Here is a 19028-nt window from a genome sequence, read left to right as displayed (position 1 = left end):
TTACTCGCAATAAGCAGATCATTATTCTTCGCCCCGGCCTACGGAAACTCCTCCAACTGCTCACCCGGAGCGCTGGGGTCGCCCTTGGCCTGCGCGAACCACAGGCTGTTGTTCTCCAAGTCAAACACAGTGTACACGTCCGTGTAGAAGGGGAAGCCCATGATGCTGAGGTTATCATCCGGGGGCACGGCGGAGGCGCCGACCTCGCACAGGCCCTCGCGCGCGAGGGCGGGGTTGGCCTGGTCTTCGGACACGCGGATCTTGTCGAGGGCGAGCGAGACCTGGACGCTGTCGTCGTTGAAGCCCATGACGAGCTTGTTGTCGGCGTTGAGCTTGCTGCACTCGACGGGGCCGATGCCGTCCTGCTTGCTAAAATCGGCGTCGAGGGCCTGGGCCATTCTCTTGAGCACGCCGGCGGGGAGCGTCAGGTCGACGCCGCCCGTGTCGAAGAGGGTGAAGCCCTCGTCTTCTTTGAGGCCGAGGTTGATGAGGCCATTGCCATTGTTGTCAGTGCCGTTGCCATTGTTGCCGTTGCCATTGTTGCCGTTGTTGCCGTTGTTGCCGTTGCCATTGTTGCCGTTGCCATTGTTGCCGTTGTCATTATCGCCATTGCCATTTTTGCCGTTCTTCCTGCCGTTGCCGTTGCCGTTACCGTTGTTATTGTTGTTGTTGTTACAATTGCCTCCGTTGCCTCCGTTTCCGTTGCCACCATTACTACTGTTGCCGTTGCCGCCGTTGCCGCCGTTGCTATTGTGGCTGCCCCGGCGGGTGCTCGACACACGCACCGCCTGGCGGCCGCCGTACGTGCCCCCGGCCTTGCCCCTTCCTCTCGTCGACGCGCGGCGGTAGATGGAGCGCTTGAGGCGCATGCGCGCGCGCTGTTGGTCCTTGGTGACCTTGGCCGTCTGGTTATTGTTCTTGTTGCCGCCGCTCATGTCCAGCCGGATGGAGCTCATCTTGACGACAAAGTCGAGAATTTTCCCCTCGTTGTCCGGGTCGAGGGCGACCTGCTGCAGCTCGCCGCTAAACTGGGATCGATCGATACCGCCGAAGAAGACGCTTCCGTTGGCCAGGGCTGTGCACACATTGTTGTTAGTTGCCGCCTTTCTTTGCACATCGAATGACAAGATGGCTTGCAAGTGCGGGGGGAGAATACTGACGAGTCGGGTTCAGGACGACGCTGTAGGAGTTGCCCTTGATGACGCCTGCATCCTTCATCACCTGCGGCAAGTTGTCGTACTTCTGGTCCGTGGCCTCGTTCTCGCGCGGACCAACACCGTAGATGGAAAACTGCGGAAAGTCGCCGGCCGGCTGACCGCCCGACGCCAGCGCGACCTGCGCCCCCGGCACCTGACCCTGGCCGTCCGTCCCGATGGTGACCGTCGTCTTGATGTACTCGCCGTCAAATCCGTCTCCGCCGGAAAAGGTGGCGTTGAAAGTTTCGCCGGGCAGCTGCTCGACATCCGCCGCCTGGTTAATGTCAAACTCGCCCCGAACTTGGACGTCAAGCCCATCCCGGACTTCGGGCGCCGGCTCCGTGCACTGCTGGTTGGGCACCTGGCAGAGAGGAGACCCGGCCAGCGGGATGATGGTGTCGGAAGAGCCCGAGTCGAAGATGCCGGTAATTTCCTGCGGCGGCGTGCCGAAGCCGAGGGAGAGGAGTGGCTGCCAGGGCCCGGCGGTGAGGCTCTCAAAGTGCTGCACGTTGCCTTGGAGGACACGCTGCGCTGCGACAATCTCGCCGACGAGGAGGAGGGAGGGATACTGCCAGCTGTATCTCATGGTGGTGTCGGATGCTGTCAAAGCTGTCAAAGCTGTACTGGGGTCCGGGCTGTGAGTCTTTGGTTTTCCTCCTTTAATCCTGTAAAGGGTCCTTGACTCTGCCGTCTACGGAACGTTTTTGGTGCGGAATTCAGTTCTATACATCTGTATTTATACTTTTGCATGTATATCATGTTTGCGATAGGGAGCATGGATGATATCACTACACGGAATCATAGGAATGAACGTAGGAACAGACGGGCCGAAGGCTCGACGGCGACTGAACTGAGCATTGCGCTCATCACTCCGTATCCGACCAACATTGGCCCCCAAGGCCTTGGACACAGCCCGTGCAGTGGTGGTTACGAGAGGCCCGAAGAGGCAACCGGGCGAGCGACAAACAGGGGAGCACAAGACATCCTTTGCGGTTCAAGACGGGCCGAGAGACAACTCTACCTGTGCTCTTTTTTTTTTCAGCTGACTCGACTGTGTGAAACCCAACCGCAATCCGTACCTCGCGCCAGAATAACATTTGGCCGTGACACTCGTCGCGTGTAAGTGCTGGACCTGGGATCATCGCCGCCACGCCGAAAGCCGGCTCCACTGTTGGTTGGTTTGGTGACCTCTCTTGGTGTAAGAGCCCGTTTCGGCCTGCCTCGTGGGGTCGCCTGACTCTAGCGATATCCGGGCAGAGTATTGGTGTTGATTGGCCGGCCTTGCCAATCGGACGAAGATCCTGAGACAGGCTGCGGCAGTGGGCGGGGAGGCGTGGGGGCTGTCACAATGAGATGAAACCGCCCAAACATTTTGCGAAGGGGGTGATGCTTTTGGCGGGAAAGCTTGGCAAGACAGATGAGGCGGTAGAGGTCTATTTCATTGGCCTAAAACATGGCCAAGAGTCTCACGACTCACGTCATTGGTCCAAGGTATGGCCTCTACGTTGGTTTTGTCTCTTCTTCTCCTGGATGGTCTGTTTAGTACGATGGTCGAGTTTCGTGCTCATCCCGGCTACTGGTTTCCCGAGAAGTTCAGTTGCCAATCTGCATTAGGAGAGTCATTAAGGTTGAGAGATGTTTTTTCTTCTTCATGGCATGAATGCCGTTTCCAAACAATGAGAAAAGAAACCACATTGCTATTTGCTAAGGAGACCTCGTACCTCGGTTCAAGTACTCGTCGTACTGCAACGTTTTTGCCGTATGTGTGCAAGAGAAAGGGACTCAAGCTAGCCTACATTGTTCTCATTAGCGCTCAAAAGCCTACATCGAGGGCAAAAGGAATTAGTCAAGATTGGCTACCTCATTGTTGATGTTTGCTAGTCAATCGAAGACCATTGGGTCTGACGCGGAGCCAGACACATCCGCGCTGAACGGCACGCCACTGCTGCTGGCCCAACAGAAAACCTTCCCTAGTACAAGCGATCCACGCACTGGCAGCCTTTTCCGTCGCTTGGCGGAATAACAATTCACAAACACCGCATAGCCGGCGCCGGAATGTTCCAGGGGCGCGCGTTTTGAGCAGCGAGCCAAGGCCCGGGTGGGACTCTGATAACTGACAACATAATTCAGGGTTCATCTGGCTGCGCAACCTTGTGATAATGTGGCTTGGGCGCGTTCCGAGGAGTGGAAATGGTTTGGAAATCAGCTGAATGGATTCATAGTGGTCGAGGTATATACGACGCGCCCAGACAGGAAACACACCGGTGACAACACAATCGGTCCTTCAAAAACGAACTGCCATTGGGCTGAACTGTTTTCATTGGATGAAACTACCTAAGAAGCTACACGAGGTTGAAACCTATTTAAAGCCCTACCTACCGAGCTGCAAGAGTGAGTTTCATCTTTCCATGTTCAGGCGTCCAAGCTGCGCCTCTTAGTTGGCGACGCCAATGACTCCTACAAAGCAGTTAGCAAGCCTGTCGAAGTGTGCTGCCAGATCATGTGAGTCTTACCACAGGCGGGACGGGGGCCGGCGTTGCCAGTCTTGAGGGACTCCTCGTTGCCGCCCTTGCCGAGGTCATCGGTGCCACCGTGGACAACAACGGTACGCTATAAGCACAAGAGTTGTTAGCAAGGCAATCCACGACACTGCATCATCTTCTCCAGAACTATACGTACGCCGACGACGCTGTGGGGGCCAATCAGCTTGACGTGGCTGTCCTGGACGGAGCCCTTGGCGTTGCCCTGGCCGTCCGTCTTGATGTTGCCGAGATCGCCGACATGGCGGGCGGCGTCGGTGGGCGCGCCGTGTGTCTTGCCGTGCGGGTTGAAGTGCGGGCCGGCCGAGGTGCAGCCGTTGGTGTTGTCGCCAAAGGTATGGATGTGGAAGCCGCGCTCCGCGTTGGGGTCGTTGCCGGTAATGTCCCAGGTAATGGTGGTGGGTGCCGACTCGGACTCCTGCTCAAAGGTGACGGTGCCGGCGACCTTGGCGTCGCCGCGGAGAACGCAGACTAGGGCCAGAGGTTAGCTCTCTGCAATGGCTTTGTCTTTTGGGGGGGATCGGATGGACGGTCGCGGGTTGGGCCGAATTGAGACAGGCAGCTGCGGCTGCAGCTACGGTACCATCAAGGCCCTTGATCGATCGAGAGTGACCAATCCATCAAGGTGTTGATGAGCCCGTCACGGAGCCGGGTGGGCTAAAAACCCGCGCAAACCAGCTCGCATTACCGCCACCACCTATAAATGACGAGCACCGCCCCTCCATCGATTTCTGCCGCTAGCATCATCCGACGATGTGCGAATTGCGATGCGACGCTTTTTTTCCCGAGTGCCTTCTTACCTGCTTTGACCATTTTGGATGATTTTGTCTTGTTGTTGTTCTGGTTGATGATGCTTCAGAGTGGATTTGAGGTGATGATGCAATGGAGGGGAAGAAGGGAGGGGAAAAAGAGCTTATTAAAGCTTGGGCGGAGGCGGCCTTTTTTTTTCTGACGGAAACGCTCGGCCACAAGTTGGCACAAGCTGCCCGCCACCGCTCTGTTGGTGAGGGGCAAAGACGGCTACATCTGCCTTGCCCATCGAGCTTATGTCCAGCCAATGATTGATGCTGGAGCTTGTTGCTGGCCGTTTCCAAGGGCGGAGTTACGAGGAGCGGGCTTCTCTTTGGCTTGGAGATCCGTCATGCACCAGTCTCATTGCAGCAATACCACTAACGGCTGAGCTCGGGAAGCTTGCGGCTCCACAACAGCAAGGTCGGCCTCCGGGAAGCGAAACATGGGCGATGGGATGGCGATGGAAATGAAAACAAAAGAGCCAAGGGAGATATCTCGGCTGAAGCTGGAATTTGGCAATGAGGACTCGGTCTCTGGCAAGCAAGCCTTGGATTCGTAGGCTGCGACACCCGATTGACGTCATAGGAACCACGCGCGAATATCACGAAAACCATGACGAGCGAGAAAACAACAAGTGAAACGAGGGGAAGAGTTCTACCGTAATTGTATTTCGTCCAGTCGGAGGTTTCGGGGGAACGGTGTGTCAAGGTAGACTCGTCGATGGCATTGACCAAATCATGGACAGCTTCGTGATACCTTGCGCACTCATTCGAAACCCGAGGGGCTTCGCTCACAAATATCACATCGACCCAAGCCCACAAAAGTACCATTTCAAGTAGAAAAGGTCATATATTCGTACAACCAGAGCACAACCTACCCCATCTAGTCCTACATTACGCCGTCATCCAACTTGGCCATGCACCATAGTGGCAAAAATGTGAATAACACTACAACGGTCCTCCACCCACCTAGTTGTACAGATGTAGCACGACGCCAATGCATTTCTATATACAAATGCGCACCATTCCCCCACCCAGCTACAGCTCACGAATCAAATCCAGACTAATGTCGTCTCGTGGTATAAACCTCGCGTCAAAGCCATCAGGCTGACTCGTCAGCCCATCCGTCAATTTCACCTTGGGCGTGACTTCGTTCCCTTGCTCATCAAGCGGCTTTTTCACGTCCATTGTGCTGAGAATGCAGGCAATCACGATCCACACGCTCGCCTTGGCCAGGTGCTGGCCGACACAAACCCGTCGTCCAAAGCCAAATTGGCCATTGGGGAACGGCTCACCGCGACCGCCCTCTTCTATAGGTGTGTACCTATCGGGGTCGAACTCATCTGGGTGCAGATAGGTATCGGCATCATGTGTCATGGCGCGCGCGTTGGCATAGACAAACGAGCCAGCCGGGATAAAGTAGCCATTATATACGTCGTCTTCGATGGAACGATGGGGAATTCCGATGGGGGAGACAGGGCACCATCGAAGCGTCTCTTGCACCAGGTACTCAATGTATCGCAGTCCGGGGTTCTGCCTATCGTTGAAATTTGGCATTCTGCAGCGGCCCACAACTTGATCCAGGGCTTGCTGCGCCTTGCTTTGAACCTCTGGATGCAAAATCATGTTGATGACAAAGACCATGATAGTCGCCCATGTTGTGTCCTGCCCAGCGGCAAACACGGCGCCGGCCGCGCCTTTGATGTCGTCTAATCCTAGCTCTGGCGTTTCTCCCTTGTCAATTTGTGCCTGGCGCTGATCCAGCATGACCTGGATGATGGACTCGGTGCGCCGCTGGGCTGAGACGGCCGCATCGAATGGCTTGTCGTGCAGATTGCGGATCGCCCAGCCCCAATCATTGGCAAATTTGAGCGACCTGTCGTGCAGCCACCGAGGCATGTATCGGAGAATCGGGAAAAAATCGACAGGCGTCCCAGCAGGGGCACCTCCATGTCCAAGCGCGTAGCTGGCATCTGCAGCCACTTGAATAAACGGATCTTTATCGCTGTCAATAGTGATCCCGAATCCAATTTCGAGGACGATGGCAGTAGCTAGCCGACGAACAACATTTTCCCAGTCTGCAGGGTTGGCTGTCAGGCCCTTGAGCATGGTAGCCGTTTCTCGCTCCTGCATAAGTCTGTATTGCACAATACTACTATTTGAGAGACTCTTCTGAAGGATGCGGCGATGCATCTTAAAGTTGGACCCCCACCGAAGAAATGACAGCGTCTTGCCCCATCCCATGACCTCGAAGAGCACAAAGCGCGGCCGGTCCGAGTAGTTGAGACCTCGCTTATCTAGCAAATCAATGGCCGCCTTCACCGAGTTGAGTACGATGACTGGCTGGCCAAGAATATTGACGGAGATCACGTCGGATCCATACTCGCGAGACCATTTCATGTAAGTGTACTCTGGGCTGTGGGATGGCACGATGCGTAAGTGGCCCAGAATCAGCTCTCCAGCTGGCCCCGGGGGTAACGGCAGGCCGTTGGAGCGGCGTCGATGGAAGACGAATTTGACAAGGAACAACAATATTAGTGTTGCAAGAAGTATTAAGCCCAACGGCCTGACAGCAACATCTGTGACACCCATCTTGTACAGTCCCTGGGCTGTCCAGTCAACAGGCTGCGTGCCGACGGGGCCAGGGTTCAGCGACGAGCACCACCGTAGTGTTTGATGTGATATGTCAATATTGATTCGGGTAATAGCAGCAAGGCTCTATCTGGCACGCAGGCTCCGTTTCTATCGGGTGGTTCGACCGACGGGGTTCAACGACGAGGACAAGCCGGTGGATCTGTAGGGATAGTTGGCGGACCGCCGATAGATCGGAGCTATGGCTAGCGGTATGTGGGCGGATTCGAAGCACCCGGTTTGGATGGAGCTAGGAGGAAGGCTGCGCCGGCTGGTTGATGGAGCCTTTTGGTGCGGCTGAGTCGTAGATGAGGAACGAGGAGGGATGTGGAGGAAACTTCGTGGTGATGCAGGTGCATGTCTCTTCGACACCATCCTAGTGGGTGGTGGGGCTATTTCTCCTCAAGAGACTTGAAAGAGCAAGAGGAAAGGGAGATTAATTTTACAGGCCCGGGTAGTGGCGTGGTGGAAGCTACTAGTGACACAGGAGAGACAACCTACATCTAGGAATGCGTGTCTATCACCGCGGCTTGTTCAACAAAGAAGAGGGAAGAAGCCGGCGGGAGACAGCGGCACGCTCAAGCTTGTATCGAAAGGTGCATGACCCATGTTTTTGAGGTTGGTCAATGCCTTGTCTTTCTTTGTTAGCGTAGGTGCGTATTCCCAGATTTTAGCCCGTGACGGCGCTAGTCATAATGATTTGAACAGATTATCGTCAGGGTGGTATAAAGGGTTACGAGCTGCTCCGAGTTATCCCATCAGATAGATGAATTCATAATTTGCGTTCAGCTTTGTCCGCGTTGGCATCGTCTGCTTTGACACGCTATTGGCGCAAACTGGTACCATTGCGTATGTATTGCCATTATCAGATGGGTCCCGTGTCTTGACCAAGCACCTATCTCCGTCCGACTCCATAGGGCTTGACGGAGGCCCAGCAACAGATAATAGTGTGAGCTTGGCAGGCTTCTGTTCTAATAGTGCCCAGTTGGCCCTCGCCCATCCAGGAGAGACATTGAGAGAGAACATGGCCCTCGTTCGTCGTGACTACAGCAGTCACCAACTAGTCAGCGTATGACGGCAGAAACACATACACCGAAGCTGAGGTGTCACGGAAAAAGTAGCCAGTGAGGCAGTTAATGCTGGTCCGATCGTCTGTACGCAGTTGTCTGCATGGAGGGCCTATGGAACTAGTTTCGTCGCGTGGTGTGGTTTGTCTTGGCCTGGCCCTGTGGTGCGGCTTGTCTTGGTCCCGTCCAACTTGGGCAGCCCGCCCCATGTCCGATTTGCCTGCCGGCAGGATTGGTGGCTTGATAACCTGGATAGTGTACCTTTCTACTGGTAGTCAATCATACTTGGCTCCATCAGGCTGCAGATGCAAGCGGCGAGAAAACGAGTCGCGAGCTACGAGCGCGGGAGAAGAGATGGTATATTGAGAATGCGATGCTCCACGCCGTCGGTTAACTTTTGTGAAAACAACAAGACAATCACATTTCGGGGGTTCGGTATCGCGGAAACCGGCAGTGCCATTCGGCCTCTAGAAGGAGATGGCAGGTTGTTAGTGGACGGCGGAAGGGCCCGGAACAGGCATTCCAGGAAAAGGAAGCCGGCCGGATCCAAGGCAAACAAGGTGCTTATTTGGCTGCCGCATGACGAGCATCGTGAGTGCGAGCGCATTTGTTCCCGCTGTTAGTCCAAGACCAGGAGACTAGTCAGCACCACCCCCACCGACTAACAGAAACTGGCGATGACAGCATATCTGCGGATTGAAACTCGACGCGTCAAAGCGAGCGAAACGCTACCATGTCATCCAGTGACTTGCGGAACAAGCAGGCATCTCGTCTTGGGATGCTGTCGTGGCTGAAAGTGCGGCGTTGAAGAAGTGTGTGTGTGCGTGATGCAAAGTGTGATGCAAACGCTGCGGTGTTGTGCCGCCTGGCTTGCAGCTGTCCAACAGCTTGGGCTTAATGAGCTGGCCATGCTGCGCCCAATGTGGCGGGGCTGTGGCGGGGTTACAGGGACCGTCTGGCGGGGTGATGATGCAGGCAGGTTACACTGAAGCAGTGGAGAGGTCTTCGTACATAGGTCGTTACCGCTGGGGCGGGCAGCGAGCGTTGCGGTACAAGTTGAGACAATCTGTGTACAAGGTCTCGAGGTCACACAATGCTGTCAAGAGCCTTGAACAAAGCAGCCAGACGATGATCAAGAAAGGTACCTACCGACCCTTGTGTGCTCGGGTATCCTCGCCATTGGCCGCGGAATTGTCTCGCCGCTGCCTGCCGCTAGCCGTCGTGATGCTGGGACGAGAGTCAATTCTACGCCTTAAACATGAACGTCTTTTGGGGCTGGAAAATCATGCCATTTCGATTGCCAACATGGCGGAGGAAAACCATGGGCACACTTGAGCCAGGGCTGAGGTGATGCGGCCGATCTCCGCCCCATTAGCCAAGCCAGCAGCCACACCAGCCACGGACCGTCCTACCTAGGCCTGTTTTACTGCTCTGGCCTCGTTCATACCTATCATGTACCGGAAACAAAGTCAGTACCCGCCGAGCCATAGCAATTACCTAGCTTCGTGCAAGTACCGACACTTGCCGTCCTGGGTTCTCCTCACACTTTTCCACTATTTCGCACAGCCGAGAGGCTACCTGGACAAAATGTAGCTTTGCTTTTTGCCTGCCCAGACGAAGGCGCACCAGATAACTCGGTCCTACACTGTGGGGGTGGTGACACAGCACAGAGCCTTCCCGTGCTTGATAAATATTTTGCCATGGCCTACCTCTTCTTCGCTTTTCAATCTTTGGTATAGAATATCCGTCTTTCCGGCAATTCATCGGCTTCCCATCTCGACGTTTGCTTCAAATCTCCGTCAAACAGGCACACACACGTGCTCCACTCGCCAAGCTTCCCGTTTGTACAAGTAACTGCCACCTGCCAATATGGCCTCATTGGTATCGAGGGCCAATGGGAACCCGCTTCCCCAGACGGCGACAGCCAAAACGGAATTCACCAAACCACCAACGCCTGATGATCCTTACTCCTATACCACCGGCTTTGGCAATCGTTTTATTAGCCAAGCACTTCCTGGTGTTATCTCCTGGTCACAGAATACACCTCAAAAGGTCAAGTATGACCTCTACTCAGAACAGCTCAATGGATCTGCCGTCAATGCCAAGCGCAACGATATCCGTCACGTCTGGATGTACCGAATCCGGCCTTCGGTAGCACATGGGCCCGTCCGTCTTGATCCTAGTATCAACAAACATGTCAGCAGAACCCCCTGGTCGCAAGGCGGGCGTTTCAATTGATACTAACACCTCGCTCCGCCCACATTAGATTGAGTCTTCCTTTCTCTCCTCAAATCCCAATGTTGAATCATGTGCCGCTCAACAAGCTTGGGATCCTTTTCCCATTCCAGGGGCCAAGACTGCTTGTGGTGACGCCCAACCAATCAATTTTGTCCAGGGCATTCGCACCATTGGAGGTAAAGGAGACGCCGGCCTCCAAGAAGGTCTCGCCGTCCACACATACTCGGCAAACTCCAACATGGGCAGGGAAGCATTTTGTAATAATGACGGCGAAATGCTCATTCTTCCCCAGCAGGGCCGTCTAGATATTACGACTGAGCTTGGTCCTCTGATGGTCCGCCCAGGTGAGGTTTTTGTCATGCCCAGCGGCATGCGTTTTAGTGTCCGGTTACCTGATGGACCTTCACGCGGCTATATTCATGAGGTGTTCGCAGCTCACCATGATATCCCTGAACGTGGCGTCATTGGGCCCAACGGCATGTCCATGGAACGAAACTTTTGCGCTCCTCTTGCTCGCTACGATATTGACGAAAATGTCTGGTCCATCATCCACAAGCTTGACGGCGCTCTGCACAAATGCCAGCAAAGGCACACCCCCTTCGACGTCGTGGCATGGCACGGAAACCACGCTCCCATCAAATATGACCTGAACGAGTTTGTGAGCTTGACAAACTCAATAAAGGACCAGGCTGATCCGACACTTTACACTGTCCTCTCTGTCCCATCGAACAAGAAGGATACGCCTTTGAGCGAATTTATGATCTTTACTGAGAAATGGATCACCGCCGAAGGCACATTCCGCCCTCCTTACTACCACCGCAACATGAGCACTGAGGTTATGGGACTCATCTTTGGCGAGTATGGCGGTAGCAGTCATGCTCTCGCTCCCGGAGGTCTCAGCTACGAGGCGGCTTACATGCCGCACGGCGAGACTTATGAAACCTGGCAAGCTGCCAGCCAACGAGAGCTGGAGCCGGTCAAGATTTGTAGAGATACAATGGCTTTCATGTTTCACATCGGAGGTTCCCTGAAGTTGACAAAATGGGCTATGCACGGCCAAGGTGCCAAATCTCTGCATCCTAGCGATCCTTCACAGTGGGATAGCGTACGGCCTGGTTTCTTCGACCATACTGAACAAATTGCTGCCGATATAGCAACGGAGAATGAAAGGTAGGAGAAATATGTGGTGAAATACACGACGAAATGAAATACATGCGGCGAGAATGGCGGCTCTAGACTGCTTTTCTGCCTCGGCGTATCGGGATGGAAACGGCGAAGCAAATGCAAAGACCTCTTTGCCAATATACGGGCTTCGATTACATAGTGTGTATAGAATTATACTTTAAATTCTCTCGTCTGTTATCCAACCTGCTGAATCATGGTGCGAAGATGACCCTAGCCGGCGGGCACCAACGGCCGAAAGTTGTTTGCTTATTACCCACATGGGTTGGTTGCCCCTCCCCCGCGACTTACACGCACTCTCTCACAGTCTCACTTTCTTCCCGTCGGGAACTCGCAAACGTTTTACTCACGACTTCCACACGTCTAAATTTCGCCATGACTGAGCCGAACACAGTCTATGTTATCACCGGTGCCAACCGCGGCATTGGTCTCTGCATGGCGCAGAGCCTACTCACGCGGCGGCACACGACCGTCGTCGCCACTGTGCGGTCCGACGCCGCGCGGACCCAGCTCCTCACCGGCACGGCCAGCGTCGTCCCTGCCGCGGGCAGCAAGCTCGTCAGCGCGCTCGTCGACTACTCGGCCGAGCTCGAGGCCGACGACATCTCGCGCGTCTTGGGAGCGGCTCTTGCGGAAAATGGCGTCGACCACGTGGACGTGGTCGTGGCCAATGCCGGCCACGCCATGGGCATGGAGGGCGTCCTGACGACGACAGCCGCGCAGATGCGCGCGCTGTATAACATCAACACCATCGGGCCGCTGGTGACGCTGCAGGGGCTGTGGCCGCTGATGACGCGGGCGCGGGCGGAGAGGGCAAGGCCGGGCAAGGCGGCGTTTGTGCTGGTGAGCTCGTCGGTGGGTTCGATTGGCGGCATGGAGCCGGTGCCGGGGGGCGCGTACGGGCCGAGCAAGGCCGCGGCCAACTGGATCGCGAAAGCGGTGCACGCGCAGCTGGGCGGCGAGGGCGGCGTGGTTGGGGTCGCGGTGCATCCGGGATGGGTCAGGACGCGCATGGGCGATGCGGCGGCGACGTCGTGGGGGGTGCCGGAGGGGAAGGGGCCGACGCTGAGCCCGGAGGAGAGCGCGATGCATGTACTCGAGGTGGTGGATAGGGCGGAGGAGTTTGGTGGCAAGTTTGTCATGGAGGGTGGGCAGGAGCTGCTTTGGTGACGGTGGTTGACTGAGGAGAGGTTCAGCATGGTGAACGGTTGGGGGGCAGTTTCAACAACTCGTCTCTAGCTTACAGGATGTTTGCATCACGTATTTGGAATATTTGGTATCACGTATATAAGAGATGTAATAGATATAGTAGATACAATAGATAGATGTGTGTGTGTGTGACACCTGAATGGTTGTAGTCTTGATGATAATTGCTCTCGGCATATCGGCGGCGTGTTTGCAGGTAGACAACGAAAGCGAGCGCTATGGTCGACAAGCAGAATAAGTCATATGCGAGAATTCATTGGACATAATCAGTTATAAGCCATTGTTACTTTCGTTAAACTGGTTGCAGCCTTTATAACAAAGATTTTCCTGACCGAGATTCCATCAGAAAAGTACCACAATGCCGGTATACGGAGAATTGTGCATTGGAACTATGGAGTATTCATCTCCAAAGGAATACATAATAGCACCATCCTGTTATTACCGTCGCAGGGGCTGTACGGAGGTGCCAGACAAGGCTGGGCTGGTCTGGGGCTACTCCGCCCAATGCAGGGGTCTTTGGAGCATGGGGAACGGGTTGCGGCGGCCAGTTGACATTGCCGGAGCATTATGGGCCGCGAGACGGGATTGTTTTCCTTCCTTGGGTTGTTTTCTTCTTCTTAATTTTGTCACTCGTTTTACAAATGTGGTCAGCCACGCGTGTGGGGAGTAGAGTGAAACGTGGACGTTGCAAGCGAAGCCACGACCAGGGGTTTGATGGTGTTGAACAAGGCTGTCATGTACTTTGAGGGGAGGTTTTCTGTCAGAGATGAAATAATACAGTGCGAAGAGACGACAACAAGGGGGTTTCATTTGAAGCCCCCAAATTTTGCAGGATGGGTTTTTTCTAGCATTTGCCCTTTTGCTTTTGTAGATGCGATGAATGAAGCCTATTTGGGTCGACACGGACGGCCCAGCGGCCCACAACCGCTTGCGTGGACGGCCCAGGGCGTAGCCGAGCACGGGGCTTTTTTTTTCACTGTTTTTTTTAACTAATGTTTTTATAGTCATGTATGTTTGTTTAACCTTGAGAGGATGACGCGAGCCTTGTTGGGACGAAAAAAGTATCAGGCTACCGCAGCTGTCAGCCGTGCTGTCAGCCATGAAGTGAGAGAGCGATGGGTTGCAGTCGCAGTCGCAGATGAATGGCAATGGCAACCCGACAAGACGTATTGGGTTCCAGATGGGTAGAAAGCCAAGACGATAGTGAGGCAGGTGACGACGGTGATTCCGCGAAACAGCTGCATGTGCTGCCCACACACACACGCACTGCAGCAAGGGAGCAGCCTTTGCTGGTGGTGATGACTGGGGTCTGCTGGTGGCAAGGGGCGATATACTGGTACGGATGGATACCTGTTATAATGGTGCTCGCAGCCTGTAACTGGGTGCCATTTGCGGGAAAGAAGACGACGACATTTGGCTTGCAGAGGAATGATGAGTCGGAAATGTTGTATGTACTGACATATTCGCGCAGTGTTGCGAATTTGCGAATCGTCTGATGTCTCAGCGTCAAACCAGGCCGATACTGGAGCCTGCCAGCAGCCAGCGGCCAGGTACATACATGAGAATATACGCGTACCAGTACGGCAGCAAGGTGCAGGTTACGTACGGATACATGCAGCTCGATGGAGGCGCGAGGGGTTCCGGGCGAGTTTTGGATGAACATCTTGAATAAGCATTGTTTGTTAGAATTATTGAGTGAGATTAGTCGAAGATTCACTGACTACACCGTACAGAGGACAGACAAGAAGATGATGAGTGCGCTTTCCACGGTTAGCTCCAAGCTGGCAACGAAACAGTGGATTCAGCTGCCCGCTCAAGGCAAACGCCCACCCAAGCATACGCACTGAAACGTCAGCGAGGCCCGGACAAAGGGTGTCTGTACTCCGTACGGTATTTCTATCTGTAGTTACTACAAAATTCAAGATGAAAGTATTGCGGTGCATCGAGACAATTGAGAGCTATTTTTGATCCGTAGCTTGATGCGTGACCAACTTGCGTGGTCATTTGCTCGCAATTCGTCCCGGCCCACTGCTCCAGCAGCTCCAGCAGCTGCAGCTTCCAGCTTGGCTACAGCCTCTATTGCAGCCTCTCCTCCTCCTGCTCCTCCTCTTGACCACATAACTATTTCCCTATTTCCCCCCCGCCGGCTGAACCTATCGCACAGAGCACTGCCTCGATAAGAGAGCTTATCTTATCCACACCGACGATAAGCGTGGATAAGCGATAACCTCAGGTATCCTAAGACATAGCGTCGTCTTATAACTTAAATTACATAGCCTAAGGCTAGGAAATAGGATATATAAATTAACTAGTTATCCCTTATAGCTTTATCTAATATAAGGCTAATTTTCCCTATTATCTTTACTTTCTATTATTCCTCTATAAGCTATATTAACTATACTATTATCTTATATAACTATATTAATACTTTATAGTTATAAGCCTATAAGGTTCTAATTATATAAGGTATTTATTATAACCTAAAACTTCTTATAATATTTATATTATATAGATCCTTTTCTCTTATTATTATTTTATCTATTATTATTATTATTATTATTATTATTATTATTATATAATATTCTATTATTCTATTATTTTATTATATTATTCTATATTAAAGTTATAGTCTTACCTAGACTTAAATAATATAGCTTAAAGAGTTAGTTTAACTAGATTTAAGCTTTCTAATCCCTTATAATAAGTATATAGATAATTATTAATCTTATAAAAGAGGATACTATTAATAATTTAATAAACCCTCTTACTATACCTATAAAGATTATAATATATAAAGAAGAACTTTACTAAGTTATAAAGCTTAAGAAACCTACTAAAGAAAACTTTAAAAAGCTTAAGATACTTAAAGGTATATCTAATTAGGAATAGTATAAATATAAGGTTACCTTATAAGTATATAAGGAGAGTAAAACTAAGCTAAATAAGGTTTATAAGCTTATTATATTATCTATTAATCCCTATTTAATAATTAGAGTATATAATAAGCTTAAAAAGGAATACTTAAAAGGGTATACTATTTACTAATTAGTTAAGAAACTTAAGTTAATTATTACTTTAAATTTAGTATATATAGAGATTAAGGTAAACTATATATATAAGTATATACTATAAGATATATATTAAAGGAATATTAGTATTAAAAAATAGCTTAAAAATTAGGAGGTAGTATATAATTATATATAATTACTTAATATACTATTAGCTAATAGTTATCTTATAATTAATAATTTCCTTAAAGCTATTAAAGTAAAGTTATACTTAGAATAGGCTTTACTATAGCTATATAAGAATAAGGATTATATTACTTAAAGTAAGGTACTAAAAATAACCTTACCTAAATATAAAACCTCCCTCTTTATAAGTAATAAGCTTTAACCTTTAAAATTAGTACCTATATATAGTATACCTTATAATAATAAAAAGTATAGAAAGGATAAGATTAAGGACTTTATATATCCTTATAATACTAAAAAGAGGTATTAGTAGAAGCTAGAGGAATACTATATACTTTAATTTACTATAATAGGTAATAAGAAGGTATATATAGCTAGGCCTCTAACTGCCTAGTAGATCCTAAATATAAAGAGCTACTTTAGTACTAAATATAATATATATATAAAAGTAAAGTATATATAATATAAAGGTAATAAGAGCTTTACTAATAGTAAAGGAAAGAATAATAAATTTATATATATATTATTTAGGCTTAAACTTTTAGAAGATTATAAGAATAAATATAGCTTTCTTAGAAGACTAGCTTATATTATTAATATAGCTCTTATAGACTTAGGTAAACACTATTTATATAAATCTATACTTCTTAATAACTATAGTAGTATATATATTATTAATAATATAATACTTCTTAACCTAGAATTAATTTAGGTCCTAGATAATGGATTTTCTATAAATACTAGTAGATAAATCCTTTAGCTAGATAGCGTTAGAACCTATATAATAATAAATATATTAAATATTAAGGGTAAATCTAAAACCTTAATATTAAATAATATATATATAATATTAGAAATACTAGTTAATATTATATTAGAAGTGCTAATTTACTCTACTAGTTTATAACTATATAGCTTTAATTATACCTTATATAAAGGAGATATAGTAAAAAGTAAAGTAGTTTAATAGTTAATATACTTTAATAACCTTATATTCTTTAAATATATTCCTCTTTAATAATTACTAATATACTTAGAAGATAATATAGTTATAATACTATTAAGGTAAAAAAAGGGATAAAGCTATAAATACTCTACCTAACTATTACTAGTATTATAAGCTAATAAACACCTATAGTATCTTTATTTAGGGTATTTAAGGCTATAGGCCTTAAGTATAATTAGTAAGAGTATATTAAATATAAAGATTATTAAAACTAAGTATATTAACTATAAAAGCTATATATTAACCTATATAGGCTAAGTTATTTTATAATAACCTAGCTATAACCCTATATAAAGACTATTTAATAAGATTAGTTAAGATCTTTAAGACTATCTTATAAGTTATAATAATAAATTCTAATTACTTACTATTAAAAATAAGTATATAAGGTATATTTATTATTAGCTATTAGCTTTAAAAGTATAAGGACCCCTATTTTATACTATCTAAGCCTTCTATATCTAGGTAAAAACTTAATATAGACTAGATATATATATAATATAGTAAGATAATAAGCCCTTAATAATTTAATATAATTCTACCTATACTAAATACTAGCTTTAGGTATAAGAAAATAGAATTACTTTAAAGATACTACTATTATATATAAAAGAGTTAAATAGTAGTATTAAGTATATAGGATAAAAGATAACTATATACTCTATTAAGATAATATATAGTACTAACCTCCTAGGGAACCTATAGCCTAAAAGTTATATAACTATTATAATACTAATATATATTAGTCTATTATAGAGGTATAACTAGAAAATACTATATAAAGTGCTTATTAAATAGCTATAAAAGAATTCCTAAGTGTATATATATAAACCTATACCTATATTAAATACTTAGCCTAAGTAGGGAGCTTTATAAGCCTATAGATACTATATATATATACTATTAAAAGAAAGGAAGTAGGGGTCTAATAGAAGAGACTTTAAGATTAGTCTTAAAGGCTATATTAAATATTTAATTAGCTATATTATAACTAATATTTATAGGGTATAGATTCTTTAACTAAAGTATATTATTACTATAAGGAATATATATTTTAATAAGAAGCTATTTTACTAGCTACTAATAGAGAGTGCTAATATACTTCCTATTACTAAGGTAGATAGCCTTTATTAAAAACTATTCTAAGATAAAGAGGATAAGCTAAGGCTCTATCTAAAGATAACTATATTACTATACCTAAGTAAAAAAGAGCTAAGTATTATTATATTAAAAGCGCTAGAAAACCTTATAATAAAAGTAATAAAGCTTTTAATAGCTTAAGGTATAAGGTTAATAACTCCTAAAGGCCCTTAAGAAGAAATATTAAAAGTTATAGTAGATAATAATACCTTATTAGTTAACCTTAAAGTAATATATAAATTACCCTAAGAACTACTAAGTCCTAAGTTAATTCTACTTCTAGAGGAGGAAATTAATTATACTAATAAAGTAGCTACTTTAAAAAATAATAAATTCTAACTTACCCTAGAAGAGCTATTATTTATTAATATAAGTAGTATTAACCTAGAAGAAAGTATTAAAGACGCTTTATAATAAAGTACTAAAAGTATACCTATACTTAAACCTAATCTAATTATTTCCCTTAAAAAGCTAGTTATTAAAAAAGATAGATAAAGCCCTTATAGAGAAGGAAAGGAGTAGGTAATATATATAAAAGGCTATAATATAGCCATCCTCCTAGAACCCTAGGAAAATATAATTATTAAAGTTAAAGTACTCTATAACCTATATAAAAGAGATTAAAGCTTACTATAGCTCTTTATAGTACTAGTAAATATACTCTAAGTAAATAAAATAGCTTAGCTATAATTATATTATTACTATAATAATCTTCTACTAGTACTAAAAGATAGTTAAGTAATAAGGAATTATCTACTTTAATAGCTCTAAAAAGCTACTAAGTAAAGTAAATTTAAATAAATAGAAAAGAAAGGAACCTTTAAGATTATAACTAAG

The 19028-nt window shown here is 47.6% G+C and overlaps 5 protein-coding genes across 5 annotated transcripts; 2 read left to right on the top strand and 3 right to left on the bottom strand.

The window, feature by feature from the left end:
* Positions 1–38: 38 nt before the first annotated feature.
* On the bottom strand, positions 39–1782 carry CCM_03404 (candidapepsin-4 precursor; the record flags this gene model as incomplete). Its single annotated transcript, XM_006668555.1, has 2 exons — positions 39–1075; positions 1161–1782. The coding sequence occupies 2 exons, from the start codon at positions 1780–1782 to the stop codon at positions 39–41; spliced, it is 1659 nt and encodes a 552-aa protein (XP_006668618.1).
* Positions 1783–3653: 1871 nt separating this feature from the next.
* Positions 3654–4549, bottom strand: CCM_03403 (superoxide dismutase; the record flags this gene model as incomplete). Its single annotated transcript, XM_006668554.1, has 3 exons — positions 3654–3806; positions 3876–4207; positions 4537–4549. The coding sequence occupies 3 exons, from the start codon at positions 4547–4549 to the stop codon at positions 3654–3656; spliced, it is 498 nt and encodes a 165-aa protein (XP_006668617.1).
* Positions 4550–5565: 1016 nt separating this feature from the next.
* Positions 5566–7533, bottom strand: CCM_03402 (O-methylsterigmatocystin oxidoreductase, putative; the record flags this gene model as incomplete). Its single annotated transcript, XM_006668553.1, has 2 exons — positions 5566–7245; positions 7291–7533. 2 exons carry the CDS (start codon positions 7531–7533, stop codon positions 5566–5568), a joined length of 1923 nt encoding a protein of 640 aa, XP_006668616.1.
* Positions 7534–10094: 2561 nt separating this feature from the next.
* On the top strand, positions 10095–11637 carry CCM_03401 (homogentisate 1,2-dioxygenase, putative; the record flags this gene model as incomplete). The annotated part of the gene is made up of 2 exons (XM_006668552.1): positions 10095–10421; positions 10492–11637. 2 exons carry the CDS (start codon positions 10095–10097, stop codon positions 11635–11637), a joined length of 1473 nt encoding a protein of 490 aa, XP_006668615.1.
* A 383-nt stretch (positions 11638–12020) lies between these two features.
* Positions 12021–12815, top strand: CCM_03400 (Short-chain dehydrogenase/reductase SDR; the record flags this gene model as incomplete). Its single annotated transcript, XM_006668551.1, has 1 exon — positions 12021–12815. The coding sequence occupies one exon, from the start codon at positions 12021–12023 to the stop codon at positions 12813–12815; it is 795 nt and encodes a 264-aa protein (XP_006668614.1).
* Between the last annotated feature and the right edge of the window lie 6213 nt (positions 12816–19028).

This window comes from Cordyceps militaris (genome assembly GCF_000225605.1).
Source record: "Cordyceps militaris CM01 unplaced genomic scaffold CCM_S00002, whole genome shotgun sequence".
NCBI classification, from domain to species: Eukaryota; Fungi; Ascomycota; class Sordariomycetes; order Hypocreales; family Cordycipitaceae; genus Cordyceps; species Cordyceps militaris.
The sequence above is the reverse complement of the archived record's forward strand: the minus strand, read 5'-3'. Positions and strand labels throughout refer to the sequence as shown.